General features: G+C 34.2%; 1 protein-coding gene and 1 non-coding gene across 11 annotated transcripts in view; both read right to left on the bottom strand.

The window, feature by feature from the left end:
- Nucleotides 1-17,119, bottom strand: part of Usp33 (ubiquitin specific peptidase 33) — a 54,099-nt gene that overhangs the window by 21,678 nt on the left and 15,302 nt on the right. For all 10 annotated transcript variants that reach the window (XM_047530145.1, XM_047530140.1, XM_047530143.1 and 7 more), the window contains 8 exons: nucleotides 16,074-16,226; nucleotides 13,342-13,444; nucleotides 11,606-11,675; nucleotides 8,574-8,687; nucleotides 7,332-7,410; nucleotides 5,589-6,006; nucleotides 2,743-2,883; nucleotides 923-1,035 (listed from right to left, as the gene is read on the bottom strand). In XM_047530145.1, coding sequence (XP_047386101.1) covers nucleotides 923-1,035; nucleotides 2,743-2,883; nucleotides 5,589-6,006; nucleotides 7,332-7,410; nucleotides 8,574-8,687; nucleotides 11,606-11,675; nucleotides 13,342-13,444; nucleotides 16,074-16,226 — 1,191 coding nt within the window. The remainder of the gene's footprint in view (nucleotides 1-922; nucleotides 1,036-2,742; nucleotides 2,884-5,588; nucleotides 6,007-7,331; nucleotides 7,411-8,573; nucleotides 8,688-11,605; nucleotides 11,676-13,341; nucleotides 13,445-16,073; nucleotides 16,227-17,119) is intronic.
- LOC124968339 (U6 spliceosomal RNA) lies at nucleotides 10,178-10,281 on the bottom strand. The gene has a single exon (XR_007105681.1). It is a non-coding gene; the product is annotated as a U6 spliceosomal RNA (small nuclear RNA).

Below are 17,119 nucleotides of genomic sequence, written 5' to 3'. Positions count from 1 at the left end.
GGCAACTCCATTTCAATCATGGATAGTGCAGTACCAAGAAGTACCCCAAATTCAGCCACTATAGTTTGAAGTCCACAGTCTATGTTGCTAAGGTTAATCTACAACTCCTGGGCTCAACTGATCTTCTTACTTCTGCCCCCAAACTAGTTGGGACTACGGGTTGATAACAGTTTTTTATTATTTTTATTTATTTATTTTTTTTTTTGCGGTACTGGGGATCGAACTCAGGGCCTTGTGATTGCGAGGCAAGCACTCTACCAGCTGAGCTATCTCCCCAGCCCGCGTCAATTTAGTTTTTGAGACCTTATTTCATAATCATTAATACTCATCATTGCCCTAAAGTCAAACCATTCTTAAAAACAGCTAAGAAACTTTGAAAGATTTATAGGTGTTATTAGAGAACTGATGTGATTCTAATTTATGTCCTTGTTACTATCTGTGAAAGCGATAATATTTTTATGATCTGAGCATTAATCTTAACATGGGAAAATATTTACAAGCCAGAAGTAAAACCAAATGTTAAGGGACACCTTCACTGCCTTGTGCCTGTGAATAGCAAGTTTCCCAGCATGCTAATTTCATCAGTTTTGGAAGAATATATATGTTACCAATTCCTGTTGCTGAACAACTTCTTGCCTATAAAGGCAACTTTATATGTATAACTCAAATAAATGAAGAACTTATTAATTTTCTCACATATTCAATGATGGGTCAAGACCCGTTCTTTAAAATACATGCTTCTGTTACCTCCAAAGAGGTAATCAATTTATATTTATCAATTTATATTGATGCAAACATGAGAAATGTATGTATGATCAACAGTAGCAATAAGAAGGAATCAAACATTTCATACCTTTTTTTCAGGGTTTTAAAAAAGCATTTGACAGAAATTTTCTGTGTATTCTAATTCCCTCATACTCACCCTATCACAAGTCAGACACTGTACTGAACTAATGATTGTTCCATCAAATATGTCTGAAATAACACTTCTGTATTTCTTATGCTGTTTTTTTCTCTTTGGAGATGCAGACTGAGCTAGGATTGAAAAACAGGTGTAGAACATTAAAAAAAAAAAAAAAAAATCAAAGTAGCTCCTTTAACATTGTTCTCTAGAAGCTTTCATAGTAAAAACTACTATGCTGTAGAGAAATTTTCAAAATATCCTTCAAGAACATTACTTTAGTGCTGGGGTCGTAGCTCAGTGGTACAGCCCTTGCCTAGCACATGTGAGGCACTGGGTTCAATCCTCAGCACCACATTAAAAAATAATTAATTAAATAAAGGTATTACATCCATCTATCTACAACTAAAAAAATATTTTAAAAAATAAAGAACTTACTTTAAACAGTTAAACCAATCAGATAAGATTTAAACTCATTTTGTTAAAAAAAAAAAAAAAAAAAAGTATTTGATACTTGGCTACCATAAATGTACATTTAGGAAAATGAAAGTAGAGCAGCAAAAGCTAAAGATGAAATAGGAGGGCTTGCTCTCCCCATTTTTACTTCAGAGTAATTCTGCTTTTACTTGTTTTTGTTACCAAGTAAAGCTTTATATGAAGACAGGATTCTATTATTAAGCTGAAAGCTCTTTATATATTTCTGGATACAAGTCCTTTATTTATCAGCTACATAATTTGCAAGTATCTCTTTCTAATATTATCTTTTATTTCACCTAACAATGTCCTTTACCAAGAATTTTTATTTTTTATGGATTGTGTTTTTGATGTCTTTGATGTCTTCAAGAATTCTGCCTAAGCCCCAAGATCATAAAGACTTTCTCCTATGGTTCCTTCTACTATATTTATAGTTTTACAGTTTTTAACACTGGAATTCTCATACATAGCAGGTGAAAATACAGAATGATAGAGGTACTCTGGGAAACATTTAGCAGTTTCACACAAAGGTAAGCATAAAATGAACATAAAACCCACTAACCCAAGTTCTAGGTATTTATCCTAGACAAACAAACAAAAACATGTCCATACAAAAACCTATACACAAATGTTTATAGCAGCCTTATTCATAATTGTCCTAAACTGAAAACAATTCAAAAGTCCCCCAATGAGTGAATGAATAAACAGTGGTATAGTCATACAATGAAATACAACTCACTAATAAAAAGGAGCAAATTATTCAGACATGCAATAATGCAACTGATTTCTCAAATACATCATGCTAAGTGAAAGAATACTGTTTTGAAAGTATACATACTGTATGATTTCATTTATATGATATTCTGGGGAAAAGGAAAACAAGTGGAAGAGAAAATCAATAGTGCCAGGAGTAGGAGGATAATCCGATTACAAAGGAGTTGTATGAGAACATTTTTGGGAGTGTTAGAACTGTTCTGTATTCTGTTTGTAAAATGTGTAACTGTGCATGTGGTAAAACTCATCATACTTTACACAAATAGACACACAAAAAAATCAACTGTTAATTTTTTTTAATAGTTTTTAGTTGCCAATGGACCTTTATTTTATTTATTTATATGTGGTGCTGAGAATCAAACTCAGTGCCTCACACATGCTAGGTAAGTATTCTACCACTGAGTCACAACCTCAGTCCCTCAACTGCTAATTTTAAAGAGTACCACACAAAGTTTTAATCATGTTGTATAGAATTCTGTCAATTTTAAAAGATCAAATATTTCATAATTAACATTTTAAATTATCAAATATCAAAATTAGCATTCTAAACCAAGACCCAAAGCAGTGGAATTTAAATAAGGGAAACTATTTACCTTTTTTGTGTGTGGATGCCAATCCTGGCCACAAATTCCCTGATTTAGGAGGGCTTGCTGATAAACGTGGATTAACACCTTCATTTGATGGAAGGCTCTGTGGCGTAGACAGGTCATTCAAGTGAACATCAGTGACATATTCTGTAATATTTAAAATTTGTATTTTACCTTAAATAGTAAAATTATTGCACATGTCCAATGTTGATTTTATACATATGCCTATTTTATGTTTGTTTGTTTGTTTATTCATTCATTCATTCTTGGTACAGGAGTTGAACTCAAGGGTGCTTTAACACTGAGCTACCTCCCCAGCCCTTTTAATGTTTTATTTTGAGACAGGGTCTCACTAAGTTGCTTAGGACCCAAGTTGTTGAGGCTGGCCTCAAATTTGTAATCAGTCTTCCTGGTCACTAGGACTACAGGCATGTGCCACTATGCCCAGTCCAACATTGATTATACTGAAAGGTTTCTAAGCTTGATGTTTTGAATAAACTTCACCCTAACAAGTGAATTATTGAAAAACAAAGTGCTTGCTGAGGCAACAACAGGGATTTTCTACCTAGGAATCCAATTAATGTTTATAATACATTGTTGTTTTGTAAGCATTCCAGGAAGTGAGCAGTGGAAATAAAGCCAAAGATCTTATTTGTCTGAATTTAGTAATTAAAAAAAAAAAAGCCCAAGCCTAGGTGTGGTAGTGCACACCTGTGAATATCTCAGCAACTCAGGAGACTGAGGAGGATTTCAAGTGTGAAGCCAACCCTAGCAATTTAGCAGAACTCTATCTCAAAATAAAAAATAAAAATGACTGCAGATGTAGCAAGAGCCACCATACCCAAACAGGAGGTCTTTTAAAAGTAGGAGAAAAAGATTTTTTCCCCCAGACAAAAAATAGTAATCAAAATCAGATAAGAAATTCAGGCATAAAGTAATCATGTCTGACCTTACCATGATAAAAAGAAAAACACCTCTCATTAGGAAAACATCTTTTTCTCTGATACCACAGAGAATGCCCACAGGGATTTTACAGAGAGTACAAATTAATTTTTCACATAGGCATTTTTCAATATGTCAATCATGATTCATCAGACTGCAAAGTATTGGGGGTAAAAGATTCACTCTAGGACTTTCTATAGGAAAAACACTTAATGTGATCTAGGTTAGGGGTTGGCAAGATTTTCCTGTAAATGGACAGACAGAAAATATTTTAGGTTTCTCATGGTCTTGGTCACACTTTTTCATCAGGGCTTTAAAACATGTAAAAGCTCAGACCCCCAATTTAAGTCATTACCTAGTTACTGTGCAAAAGAACAAACCTATTACTAAGCAATAAAGTATAGTATGTCCCTTAATTAGGCTTATTAGGGTTCTGACAAGGAAGGGTTAAACAGTAGTACAGGCTGTCTTTCAGAACTGAAATTTCATATATGTACTGACTAAACAACTTGTACACAAGGTCAATATAATTAAAGAGGCTAACAGTCCTAATTTTCCTGACTAGAAGGTATGCATAATATACACAGGTGAACCGTAAGAATTCTTAAGGCTAAGGAAATACTATTCCTCCAAAACAAATTCTGGAATAATTTGAATACTTAAATAAATTATTTAGTAGCTTTCAGTCTTCAGTATTACAGAAGCTAAGCCTTTTTTTTTTTTTTTTTTTTTTTTTGCGGTGCTGGGGATTGAACCCAGGGCCTTGTGCTTACGAGGCAGGCACTCTACCAACTGAGCCATGTCCCCAGCCCAAAGATAAACTTTTTTATACTTGTGGTCCACTTATCTTAAATACCACATTACGACAAGTTTACTCTTTTTTTTTGGTACTGGGAATCAAACCCAGGGGCCCTTCAACACTGAACCACATTCCCAGCCCTTTTTTATTATTTTATTTAGAGACAGGGCCTTGCTAAGTTGCTGAAGCTGATCTGAAATTTGCAACCCTCCTGCCTCAGCCTACTGAGCCCCTGGGAATGTAGAATGGGTGTGCCACCACATCCAGCACAAGTTACCTCTTAAAGGGGGCAGGGGGCGGGGGGCGGGGGAGAAGGGGGGGAGAGAAATGTAATATGCAAAGCAATTTAACTATCTTTCATTTGGCTACTTGCTCTTTCTCAAAGGAACACTGACCAATATTATAGCATGATTTCTTGTAACAGGGTTCATTAAACTGCTAAACTAAAACATATCTGATATGACATCAATGACAGCAATCTGAAACTAAGCGTCTATAACTAGGGAACTGTAATTTGGGTTATTTTGCTTCCCAGTGTCTCAACAGAATTTGCTGATAATAAGGCTGGGGATGTTGCTTAGTGGTAGAGTGCTTGCTTAGCACATATGAAAGCCCAGAGTTTGATCGCCAACATGGCACCAAAAAAAAAAAAACCTTATAACCAAAGAAACTCTGAGGGGCCCAATTTTCTACTAGACTTCTGATGAATCTTTAGTTTAAAAGGAATGTTACTATTTTTAAGGTACTGAGGATTGAACCCAGAGGTACTCCACCACTGAGCTACATTCCCAGTTCTTTTTTTTAATTTTTATTTTGAGATAGGGTCTCCCTAAGTTTGCTCAGGCTGGCCTGGAACTTGGAATTATCCTGCCTCTGCCTCCCAAGTAGCTGGGAGCTATGTGCTGCTACATCCAGCAAGATGACTTTCTTACTTTATTAAATAACCCATAAAATTCCTCTTATCCTCAGGTTCCATAATTTTCTGACTTTAAAGCTCACAGGCAAAAATCACTACATTATTGTCTACTACTTAGAATTGACAAAATAACACTTAAGCACTGTCTACAAATGAAATACTATCATTTTCATGATTAAATTATTAAATTGTCACCTGAAGTTCTGCCATGTATTTGCACTTTGACAGTTTCCTGGTTGTTCAAGTCGAGTGTTTCAGACAAAGAGTCTCTATCTTTATCTAATTCTCCTTCAGAATTTACTTTATTAATCTTATTGCACATCTTCTCTTTTTGCCAATCTTTTGATATTTCAGAATTGTTCTCATCATCCTGAATTAACATGGTTGTTTCATTATTTTCTTCAGAAAAGCCTCTGGAGCCATTTTCATTTTCTGTTTTATCACTGCTGCTACAAGATTCACAAGACTGAAAATCTACATCTGACTGGCTCTTTTCTTCTTCCATGGTCTCCTCCGTAGTTACGGTTTGAGGATCTTCCTCTACTTCCATGACCTGCTCTTTCAGTTCTTCATGAAGCAGATCCATTAAACATCGAAGGAATTCCTGAGCATCCTAATATATCAATGAGGTAGTTACCACTTTATTATGTGTATGCAGGAACTTAAGGGAAAATATACAAAATATGATCATCAACTGCTTTTAAATATACAACACTACATTAAAGAAGTAATAGTTTGTGTAGAACAACATATGGCAACAGAGAGATGGAAAACATTTAAGTTCTAAAAAGTTATATAAATAAAGGAAGTTTCAATAAACTGAAGATAGTCTGGATGTCAGCTTTTATTAGTGCCGCTATTAATAAACCAGAGAGAATAACAAAGAAAACAATGGTTTTTCTCATGTGATAATCAGAATTCAGACAGAAATACCAAACACGAATACTATATAAGTTTGGTTTAAGTTTTATTCACTATTGTACTACAAATCCTTGATCAACTGAAGTGCTTACTGAATACAAATGCCTGGGCCCCAACTCACAGCACCAAATTATAATCTTTGGTGTTCCAGAAATCTGCATGGGGAAAACAATGAATAGAGAGTGCTAGGGGTATAGATCAGAAGTGGAGCGCTTACCTAACATGGGTGAGTCCCTGGGCTTGATCACCCCGCCACACACACACACACACACAAACACATTTAAAAAAAAATGATAATAACAAAAAAGTAAAGTGTGAGGACCATGTATAAAGATATTATTAAAAAAAAAAACTACCATAATTGAAACTGCCAGGTGATAATAATCCAAAAAAAGACCAGTTACTGAAATGAATTAGAAAGTCTAGAGACAGCTGAGGATATAGCTCAGTGGTAGCGCACTTGCCTAGTATGTACAAGGTCCTGGGCCCTAAATCAAACACACACACACACACACACACACACACACACACACACCAGAAATAGAAACTGACATATTAATATAAGCATGAAAAAATTAACAAATTTTTTAATCAGATAGAAGATAATTCTTTCATTTACACAATTTGGTAGAGTTTTTTAGCTCTTTGAAAAAAATAAAAATAAAATTTGGGTCACACTGTGATATAAAATACATGCCTCACATAATGAACAATGAAAGGATAAATATTGAAAATACAGCTAAAAATGTATCTGCTTTCTGGATATGGAACTTGAAACTAAGCATTAGAAGAAATACACTGACATTTACACACCTTCAAAAGTTTCTGGAAAAATACATAACAAAACTGAAAGTTGTAAAATATAAACAACCTAATAAAGGGGTACTATTCTTGGCAAATAAAAACACAAGGAGCAATAACCAAAAATATAAATAAAATGGACAAATAAAAAAGCATAATACCCTTTTCCAAACTTATTAAATTATTAAAATTATGAATGAAAAGCAATAGACTTACCTGTTGAGAATACCCCCGAAAAGTTGGATTTACAGTTTTAATTCCTTGAAACAGATTAGTAGGCACAACAGATCCTGGTCTGAGGAAGAAATCATTTTGAAAAATAAATTTTTAATTTTTAACTTTAGAAATTAAAAAACAAAGAAATCAAAGTGATAAACCGAAAAGTGTTTTCAATGCTTTTAAAAAGCATTCAAAACTATCCAACAGGGCTGGGGAGATAGCTCAGTCGGTAGAGTGCTTGCCTTGTAAGCACAAGGCCCTGCGTTCGATCCCCAGCACACACACACACACACACACACACACACACACACACAAAAAAAAAACCTATCCAACATTATATTCCACAAGCTCATCAAAACATCTTTATCACTGATATTTTAACTGACATTTTTTGCTCTCTTCTCCCAATTAGATATTTCACTGTATTTTTAAAAAATGCAACTTCCCGAGTAGTTTTAAACAAAACTAACATATTACAGTAAATAATTACTGCCCTACTACTAAACCTTAGAACAAATTGACACATTCAGGAAGACATCCATAAAGGTGTGACAGTGCATGCCCGTAATCCTAGCAGCTGAGGATATAGCTCAGTGGTAGCGCACTTGCCTAGCATGTACAAGGTCCTGGGCCCTAAATCAAACACACACACACACACACACCAGAAATAGAAACTGACATATTAATATAAGCATGAAAAAATTAACAAATTTTTTAATCAGATAGAAGATAATTCTTTCGTTTACACAATTTGGTAGAGTTTTTTAGCTATTTGAAAATATTCTAATTTGGAAGGCTGAGGCACAAGAACCACAAGTTCCAGGCCAGTCTCAGAAACTCAGTGATACTCTGTCTAAAAATAAAAAAGAACTAGGGAAGCAGCTTAGTGGAAAAGAACCCTTGAGTTCAATCCCCAGTACCAATAAATAAATAAAGATATCTATGGTTTGATTTTAGCATTGTGAGAATGCTAATCCTGCATTATAACTGACAAATTTTGGTAACAGCAGTTTCAGCAGTTCAGCAGTGAATCACTAGTCCAAATACTTCTAAACTTTTAAACTGAACACTCCTATTTGGGTGTTAAGTTTCAAATGAAACATGCCTGAAACTGAACTAAACTGCCACAAATGTCTATCTTCTACTTTTTTTTTCCCACTACAGAAATAGGCCTGCATCCTTTTCATATTTACAATACTTATTTAGAAATACAATAGGATAAATACATAAAGTACATACCTGCTCTTATGCCACAATTCTGTCATTAGTTTGAGATAACTTTTACAAATGGCTGGTTTCTTATCTGTTCTAGCTAGTCCTCCACAATCAAGAAAAAACTGTGTCAAAGGTGGGCTAATTTAAAAAAAGAGAAAGGTTAGAGTGGAATCAAAGCTTTTCTTTTTAAAAAAAGCCAAGGGTATTTTTTTTTTTTTTTTTTTTTGCAACTATTATGCCATGAATTCATAGGAAATAGGTTCCAGCATTTCAGATTCCTTTATACTGGTTTTCACAGTGTGCTTCTCTAGGTGCAAGACTGGCACTTCTGCTAAACTCAGGTACCTTTCTCTTTGGCTTCCTTCTTTTTCTGATAATTTTCTTTCACACTTCAGGAAGCTGTCTCAGCTCTTAACAGTGCTTAAAATTCTCAATATGCACATTAATTTCCTTGGCAAGAATCTTGCCTTTAACTTGCTTATTTACACAATGCCAATAGCACACTAGATTACACTGTAGACTCTCTGACACTTTTGCCATGGTTAACATCTGTGGGGCATTCCTATTTGAATAATACCCATGCTCTTAATGTCTACAATATCACCCTTATAACTTCACATATGTGACCAAAGGAACAACTCCAAGTTTTCTAAAAGACCTAAAGAACATAAAGAATCAAATTGCTGATTAATTTTTGGTCATTCAATGAACTGAAAGCACATATACCCCTAGATCTATTATTTACTCCCTTTTATAGCTTCACATTCATTTCTTCATATCCTTAAAGAGCTCAACCCATTCAAATCAGATCTGGCTCAGTGATATCTGTCCTCCAAGCTACCAGATCCAGTTAATGCCCTTTCAGTTCTCTCTCAGTAATATCTGCCACCCCTCATTCTTAAACAAACCTTCTCTTGATGACTGTAATGTACTTACTTTTCCTCTTTACCTCTCAGGAAATTCCTTTTCCCTTTCATTGTTCTTTCTGCTCTCAGACATAAAAATATATGGGCTCCTTAGTACTTGATACTACAATTTTTCTTCTTTCCTAAATATACTCTTATGCTTAGGTCATGTTAAATTCCCACCCATACTCCAGTAATGGCCATATTTATATAAGTCTACCAACTTATCTAAACTCTATTTATAGCAAATGGTCAAAATGATGGCTGTCAGCATTTCAAATTTAACAAGCTCAAAATTTAATTTTCAAGTCAATCTGTTCTTTCTCCTTCTACATTCTAGTACATGGTACTATATTACATGTTGGTGGCTCAAGTTAGCAAATTATAAAATACCACAGTCTTTTATGAATTTGATTAGCTTAACAGAACGTCTATGAATCTATTCAGTTACAGAAAACTGGAAAAGGACCAAATCCTGGCCTGCAATAAATTGATCACCCTGTGAAGACACGTGGATAGCCATTAAACTATCCTTTGCAACACTGTAATCTTATCATCTACATCTTTCCCAATGAAATCAAAGAAGCTGCAAAGTAAATTTGTGGAGTCGGTATTGTACAGTATTCAACAAAGGATCTAGAGCAACAAATTACACACAAAAATCTCAGATTCTGAATTCTACTCTAACACTTACTGTAAGTTGGGTGATTTTTTTTTTTTTTTTTAAATACGGAACACTTCATGAATTTGTGTATCATCCTTGCACAAGGGTGATACTAATCTTCTCTGTACTGTTCCAATTTTAGTATAAGCACTGGTGAAAAAGCACAATAACTAGCTGACAGTCTTGGCAAAATTACTTAATCTTCTGTATTCACTTTTCTTATGGGTATTAAAAAAAGAATCCTTTCATCATATCATTACATTATTAAACTTTCAGTCTCCTCCCTTTGTCCACGTACTCTAATCAAATCCTATCAATCAAGAATTCTAAAAATGTTTGTGTCCAATTCATTCACTCCTTTCCTACCACCCTAGATGGTGTAAGACACCACAATTTCTTGCCACCGCAGTTTACTAGCTGGTCTTCCAAATTCCATTCTCTTCCCCCTCCAATCCACCGTCAACATGGCAGTCTTTCTAAAATGTAAATTGGGTTATTTAGCTGTCCTTTTTAAAAACTCTCCAATTGTCTTACTTCACTAAGTATAAGACCTATTCACCCCCATGATTTTAATACTCCTGTCATATTTTCTTCTAGTTCCTCAAAAGTGTCAAGATCTTTTTCCACCCATGCCTCCTTACAAAATATTCATCTTTCTGCTTTGAATTTCTCTCCATCCTTTCATACAACCAGTACATACTCATTCAAGTTTCAGACTAAATCTCACTTCGTCAAAGAGGTATTCTCAGGGCTGGGGATAAAGCTCAGTTGGTAGAGTGCTTGCCTTGAATGCACAAGGCCCTGGGTTCAACCCCCAGCACCAAAAAAATTTAAAAAAAAGGTATTCTCTTATTACTTAATAAAAATTATTCTTTTTTTATTTCATAGGATTATGGAACATAATCTAACTGGAACATAACAGAACTGACAGTAAAGTATTAAGAGAAGGTTATGACTACTTACAATGAAATTACCCTGGGAAGAAGTAAACTTATGTTTAGTCTCCAACCACATTTTAAAATTCAATCCCGTAGAAAAGTACAATGTCAAAATCAATGACTCTGAATTCTGGTCCTCACTCAACACATCTAAACCTAAGAGTAATAACTGCCCTATCTACTTTGTATGATTTAGAAAAAAAAAATTTTTTGAATGTTTTGTTAAAGGGGTTTCCACTTAGAGGGAAAAAAAATATCTTCATAGGATTTCTAAATTAAAGTGATCTGAGGAATTAATTAGTTCAAGCTCTTTATTTTCTATACGTAAAAAACAAATAAATAACTAGGGTCTAAGCCAGGACCAAAAGTCTTGGAAAACTACAGACATGCAGACAGTTACCCCATTGGAACAACAATGGATTAAGTTCTAACCCAGATTCTTACCTACTCTATTTTGGGCGTTAGTCAATTATTGCAATAGTATGGTTTTCTACTCAAAGAATGACTTTTAAAAACTACACACACACACAAAATTAAGTTACTTCTTACCAGTTAGAAAGAGCCTGCAAAGCTGCATTCATATAACAGGTATTTCCAATATTCTTCAAACCTGTAAGACCTATTAAGAAAAAATAAAAGAACTTATTCAATAACACAAAAGAGACTCAATTAGTCATCAAAATAGTTTGATAACAGGCTGGGGATATAACTCAGTTGGCAGAGTGCACACATACATACACACACACAGTTGGCAGAGTGCTTGCCTTGCATACACAAGGCCCTGGGTTCAATCCCTAGCAACACACACACACACATACACACACACAGAGTTTGATGACAATGCAAAAAACTCGTGTAATGAGAAACAATAAACGTGTTATATTGAAAAGCAATATTTGTTAGCTTGAGCCATAAAAAAACTGCCAACAAAGAAAACATAATCTAATTACCATGTCCGCCAGCAGAAGTTCTGGCATGGGGACCCTGCTGGTGGCTCCCAACAGTCCCACAGCCACCCCTGGTAGTTAAGGACAGGCTTCCAACCCAGCAAAAAAAAAAAAAAAACCTGCCAACATTCAAACTACACATCAATTTCCTGTGGCTCAAGCCAAGATAATAAAGCAGACACTGGACAATCTTCTATCTCTTCCATGTATCTTCAAGTTCAGAGTTGACAGTAGAGTGGTGAGCACAGCTGCCTTCCATATACACTCAGGTTCAATTACATCACTTTACTACATTATTAAAAGATGAAATAGGGACACAGGATGAAGCTCAGTACACATGCTAAGCAAATGCTATGTCACTAAACTACATTTCTTACCTGGAAATTTAAACTTCTAAGAATCTCTAAAACACAGCTGAATTAGTAACAGTTGTCAACAGTATCCAATAAAATAATACTGTAGGCTGACTTAATGGATTAAAACAGAAGTATATGACATATACCTTATTTTTAGTAATGTTAAACTTATACCAAACTGTTAATTCCCAGATAATTTTTTTTAATTTATTTTTATTTATTTATTTTTTTTTTTTTTGGCAGTGCTGGGGATTGAACCCAGGGACTTGTGCTTGCAAGACAAGCACTCTACCAACTGAGCTATCTCCCCAGCCCTAATTATTTTAATATACACTAAATATATACCTAATATCAATTATAAAATAGAAAATTTGAAGTTTTTACTAAGAGCTATAGACCTGAAAGAACACAGAAAATGTGACACTTATTCTCAATGTAGGGGTTAAGGTAAGACAGTGAGTGGAGCAGAGGTCTATCAGAATCACCTTGTTTTCCAAATGAATGTTGTCCCTTAGAAGTTCTAACGGGATACATGAATATCTCTCCACTAATCCCTATAACTGACAGGTTAAGAATAAAAAATGGGTTGAGAAGTACTGTTCAAACAGATATCAAAAGGCACATTAGCAAAAGGTTATAAGTTTCAACTGCAAAAAAGAGTCACTATAAGGGCTGGGGATATAGCTCAGTTCGTTGAGTGATTGCCTAGCATGCACAAGGCCCTGAATTCAATCCCCATCACCACCCAAAAAAAAAAAAAAAGAGTCATTAGGACCCCAGTTTTGGTAAAGTGATACCACAGAAACCAAAAGTTTGCTTTATTTCCAAATACAATTTTACTAGAACATGTTTCTGAGCTGTTTTTTTTTTTTTTTCATAATCATCATCTCCATTCCTGTTACCTCTACATTTTGAAATTTTCACATTACATATTTTCCTTAAGTAATGGGCAATACCAAACAAAAAAGGGGAGTTATGTTACCTCTTGCCTTAAGTTCATCTTCTTCTTCCACTTCTATATCCAAATCATCAAATACAGCAACCAAAGGAGTTTTTAATGTTGTGTTACTTGGTATTTTAAAATCCTTAATAGCAAAAAGATATAGTACACTTGAATAAACCCTTAGGTTAAAAAAATACTTTAACTTCTATAACATCTACACTATAAAAATTACTAACATTATTTTAATAGAACATTAAGAATTTGTAGTATTAGCAATTATTCTAAAATTTACATTTAATTTTGAAGAAAATACCGATCTACACTAGTTATAGCATATCATCTTGGTTTTATCAATATTTGTACTTGAATAAAAAGTTACTTTTTATAACTGACTTTCCTGAATTTAAACTCATTGAGTAATATCATATATCAGTTTTAAAAGACCTCCAAAGTGTATTATCCTTCATTGTCTTTTCAGATCTAACTTTTACAGGTTAAAAAAAGCAAGATTTTTATCATAACAAATTGACATTTGTAGACTTCCACAATATTTTTTCCTAATACTTATTACTATACTTAGCTTGCCACTCTTAAGCTTATTAAATAGTTCAAAGATGTATTTAAATGATAATAAAATATTCCAACATTAATTCCCGAGAATTGGTTTAACGCAGACATTGCAAGTGATAACCTGTTGGTCAAATGGTAGCCTAAAGTTAAAAAGACCAAAAAGAAAAAGAAAAATTTTAGCTAAAGTTTAAAACCTCAGGAGAATGCACATAAAGAACCAAATTTTTAAGCTCTCTTTTAATATCAGAAGATCAAGGTACACTGAACTCATTCAGCAACAATCAAACAGAGGAAAGGAATACCAGCATGCATTTAGCATATACTCTGGCTCTCTAACTTAAAAGCTTTATTCCACTTCCACAATGCAGGCATATGCACTTATGCACATCCACTTATACCTTTCCTTCCTTTTTGGTATCTATAGATACTGGAAATTTGAATAGATTTCATATTCCACTATATTTATAAAATAATTTGCTTTATAAAAATGGTACATGCTCACTTCGATCTGAAAAATTTTAATGACATTTACAAGATTTCCACTATTTTGTTGTCAATACTTAGGTGAATTGTGTTCAAACAGCCTATAAATTCTGCTCTTCTAAGTTTATAAAAATAAATTTTCTTCTGAATAAAATATTCCAATAGTAATGGGATCATCAGGAAGTTGCATGAAATTAAGCATCAGTACACTTACTCTACCAGATTCAACATTCATTAGAATTTTCAATCTTAATGTATTTTGGCAGGAATGGGAACGGATATCTTATTTACTTTTAGTAAGTAATGCTAATAACTTTGCCTTTATAGACTGTTATCAGTCTCTTACATGATTAAAATTTTAGTCAGCACATCACATCACACTTTTGTTAATAACATAAAAACCAAGAAAATTTATTTTCAGAGTATTAGAACTTTCAGAAAATACTAAACACATTTGTAAATGATAAGTTAGGTACTGGTGGGAGAAATAATAATGATGATTAACTGAGCCATTCAATGTCAATCTGGCAATGCAACAAACATTCCCTGTCTAAAATCTACCCATCTTAAGTTATAGTGTGTGAGGCAATTTATTGTCACTAATGTCAAGCATCAAAATGTAATACAAAGATACAAGAGAAAAATCTGAGATGGTATCAAGAACAAATATAGAGTCAGATGTGGCAGCATACACCTGTAATTCCAGTGATTTAGGAGGTTGAGATGGAAGGATAGCAAGTTTGAGGCCAGCCTCAGCAACTAAGTGAGGCCCTCAGCAACTTAGAGAGACCCTGTCTCAAAAAATAATAATAAAAAGGGCTGGGGATGTGGCTCAGTGGCAAAATACCCCTGGGTTAAATCCCCAGTACCACACCCACACACACACACACACCACAAACTCAACATGTCTTTTACAATGCACATAAGGAAAAAGAAGCCTCAACTTTATCAAATCTAATTAAATGATGATCAGAATAAGTTAGCAGTTAACTTTTAATTTCATTTCCTTTTTCCTATTTTTATATGAGGAAAATTCTGAAAATTAGGTGATCAGTCTTTGCAAATCTATACATGTATTCTAAGTCTCTTGATCCAAAGGGAGAAAAATCTCTAAGACATACTAAATTTCATTATAGTCTACCTAGTTTTAAATAATTAGCAAAATGTTCGCAGTAATAAAAATGGAGATAAAGAGGGGAAGGAATGAGGAAAAGGGAGCTGAATTAGTACCTTCCATTCTCTATCAAAAAAGGTCTACCATTCTCCTACAATCAGGTTTGCTAGAAAAAAAATAAATATTTTAAAACACTTTTTTTTAGAAAACGTAAATTCATTAGGTGCTTTTTCATCTTTCTGTTTTTAATCAATATTTTCCTTTAATTTTTTTCCATATTTTTTATTGGTATTTTATTTTGAGACAAGGTCTGAGGTGCCCTAGTGGGCCTCAAACTTGTGATCCTCCTACTTCAGCCTCACGAACAGTTAAAATTGTAGGCATGTGTCTCCACGTCTGGCCTGCTTTTCCATCTTTTGACAGGTGGGTTTCAATCTCATCTTTATCTATCACTCTATGCTCCCCCAAAAAAAGGAGAAGTGGCACATTACAGACATTTTTTAATTACAAGTAGATTAGGAAGGATTCCTTTTCAAATTTCAACCATATGAAAATTCTATAACTGCTACCTGTTTGGTATCTTAACTAAAGGGGTTTAAATTACCTGGACACTGTTTTCTTGTATTTGCTGAGGTTGTCTTACATGAGGCAATGAAGGCTGAGTTCCTAATTTTCTATCCAAAAATACTTCTTTGCTGCAAGCATAACACCAGACTCGAAGAGTGGTGAGGTTCACAGTTAGATAATGCTTTGTCTCCTGTATAATATCACAGGAGAAGGAGAAGAGGGACCACAATTAGATATACTTGAAAATACTTCTAAAGATCACAGAAGATAAACTGCTGACCTTTGATGAATAGCAATATACACAAAAGAGCTAATCTAGAGAACCAAAAAAACTGTTCTTCCAATAAACTGCTAAAGCATAGTGAATAGTAACAGTATCTAAATTCATTATAAGTTACTCTATAACCCATTTCCCCCCACTATTCATTATATAAAGATAAATGGAAAAATGCAAAAGTATGAGACTCTGTTCTGCAGTAAGCAAGTAAGTACAACATAAGAAATAATGAAGTTGAGGATGCAGCGCAGTGGTAAAGCACTTGCCTAGCATGTGTGAGGTCCTGGGTTTAATATCCAGCACCTCCAAAAAAAAAAAAAAAAACAGGAAAGAGAGGGGGGAAAAAATATAACAGACAATAGCAAGTCACTATTTTAGGAAATCAGAATGGCAAAAGAACAAAACTAAAATGAATCAAAGCACAAAACGAATCAAGCACAAAACAGCTCAAGCAATAGAAAATATAAGATCTTGAATTAATAAATTCTAGCCTTTCTCAACTTAAATTCTGCAAAAGAATTTTAGCCCTATAGAAAACAATGTGATTAAGTTCTTGTTCTCCCAAGGTGCACAGCAAGTACCATTCTAGATTCACAGAAGCAAATTATGTATAATGATGCCTTGGAGTTTTGAGTATTTTGGCTTAATTCTCTTGAGACATAGTTTCTTCAATAAACTTGGCAGTTTAGAATATGAGATCTAACTAATACTATAAAAGATGCATGCCAGGGCTGGGAATGTGGTTCAGTGGTAGAATGCTTGCTTAGCATGCTTGAGGACCGAGGTTCAATCTCCAGCACCACCAA

Source organism: Sciurus carolinensis, chromosome 1 (assembly GCF_902686445.1).
Source record: "Sciurus carolinensis chromosome 1, mSciCar1.2, whole genome shotgun sequence".
Taxonomy (NCBI): Eukaryota; Metazoa; Chordata; class Mammalia; order Rodentia; family Sciuridae; genus Sciurus; species Sciurus carolinensis.
This window is presented reverse-complemented; position numbering and strand designations above follow the sequence as displayed.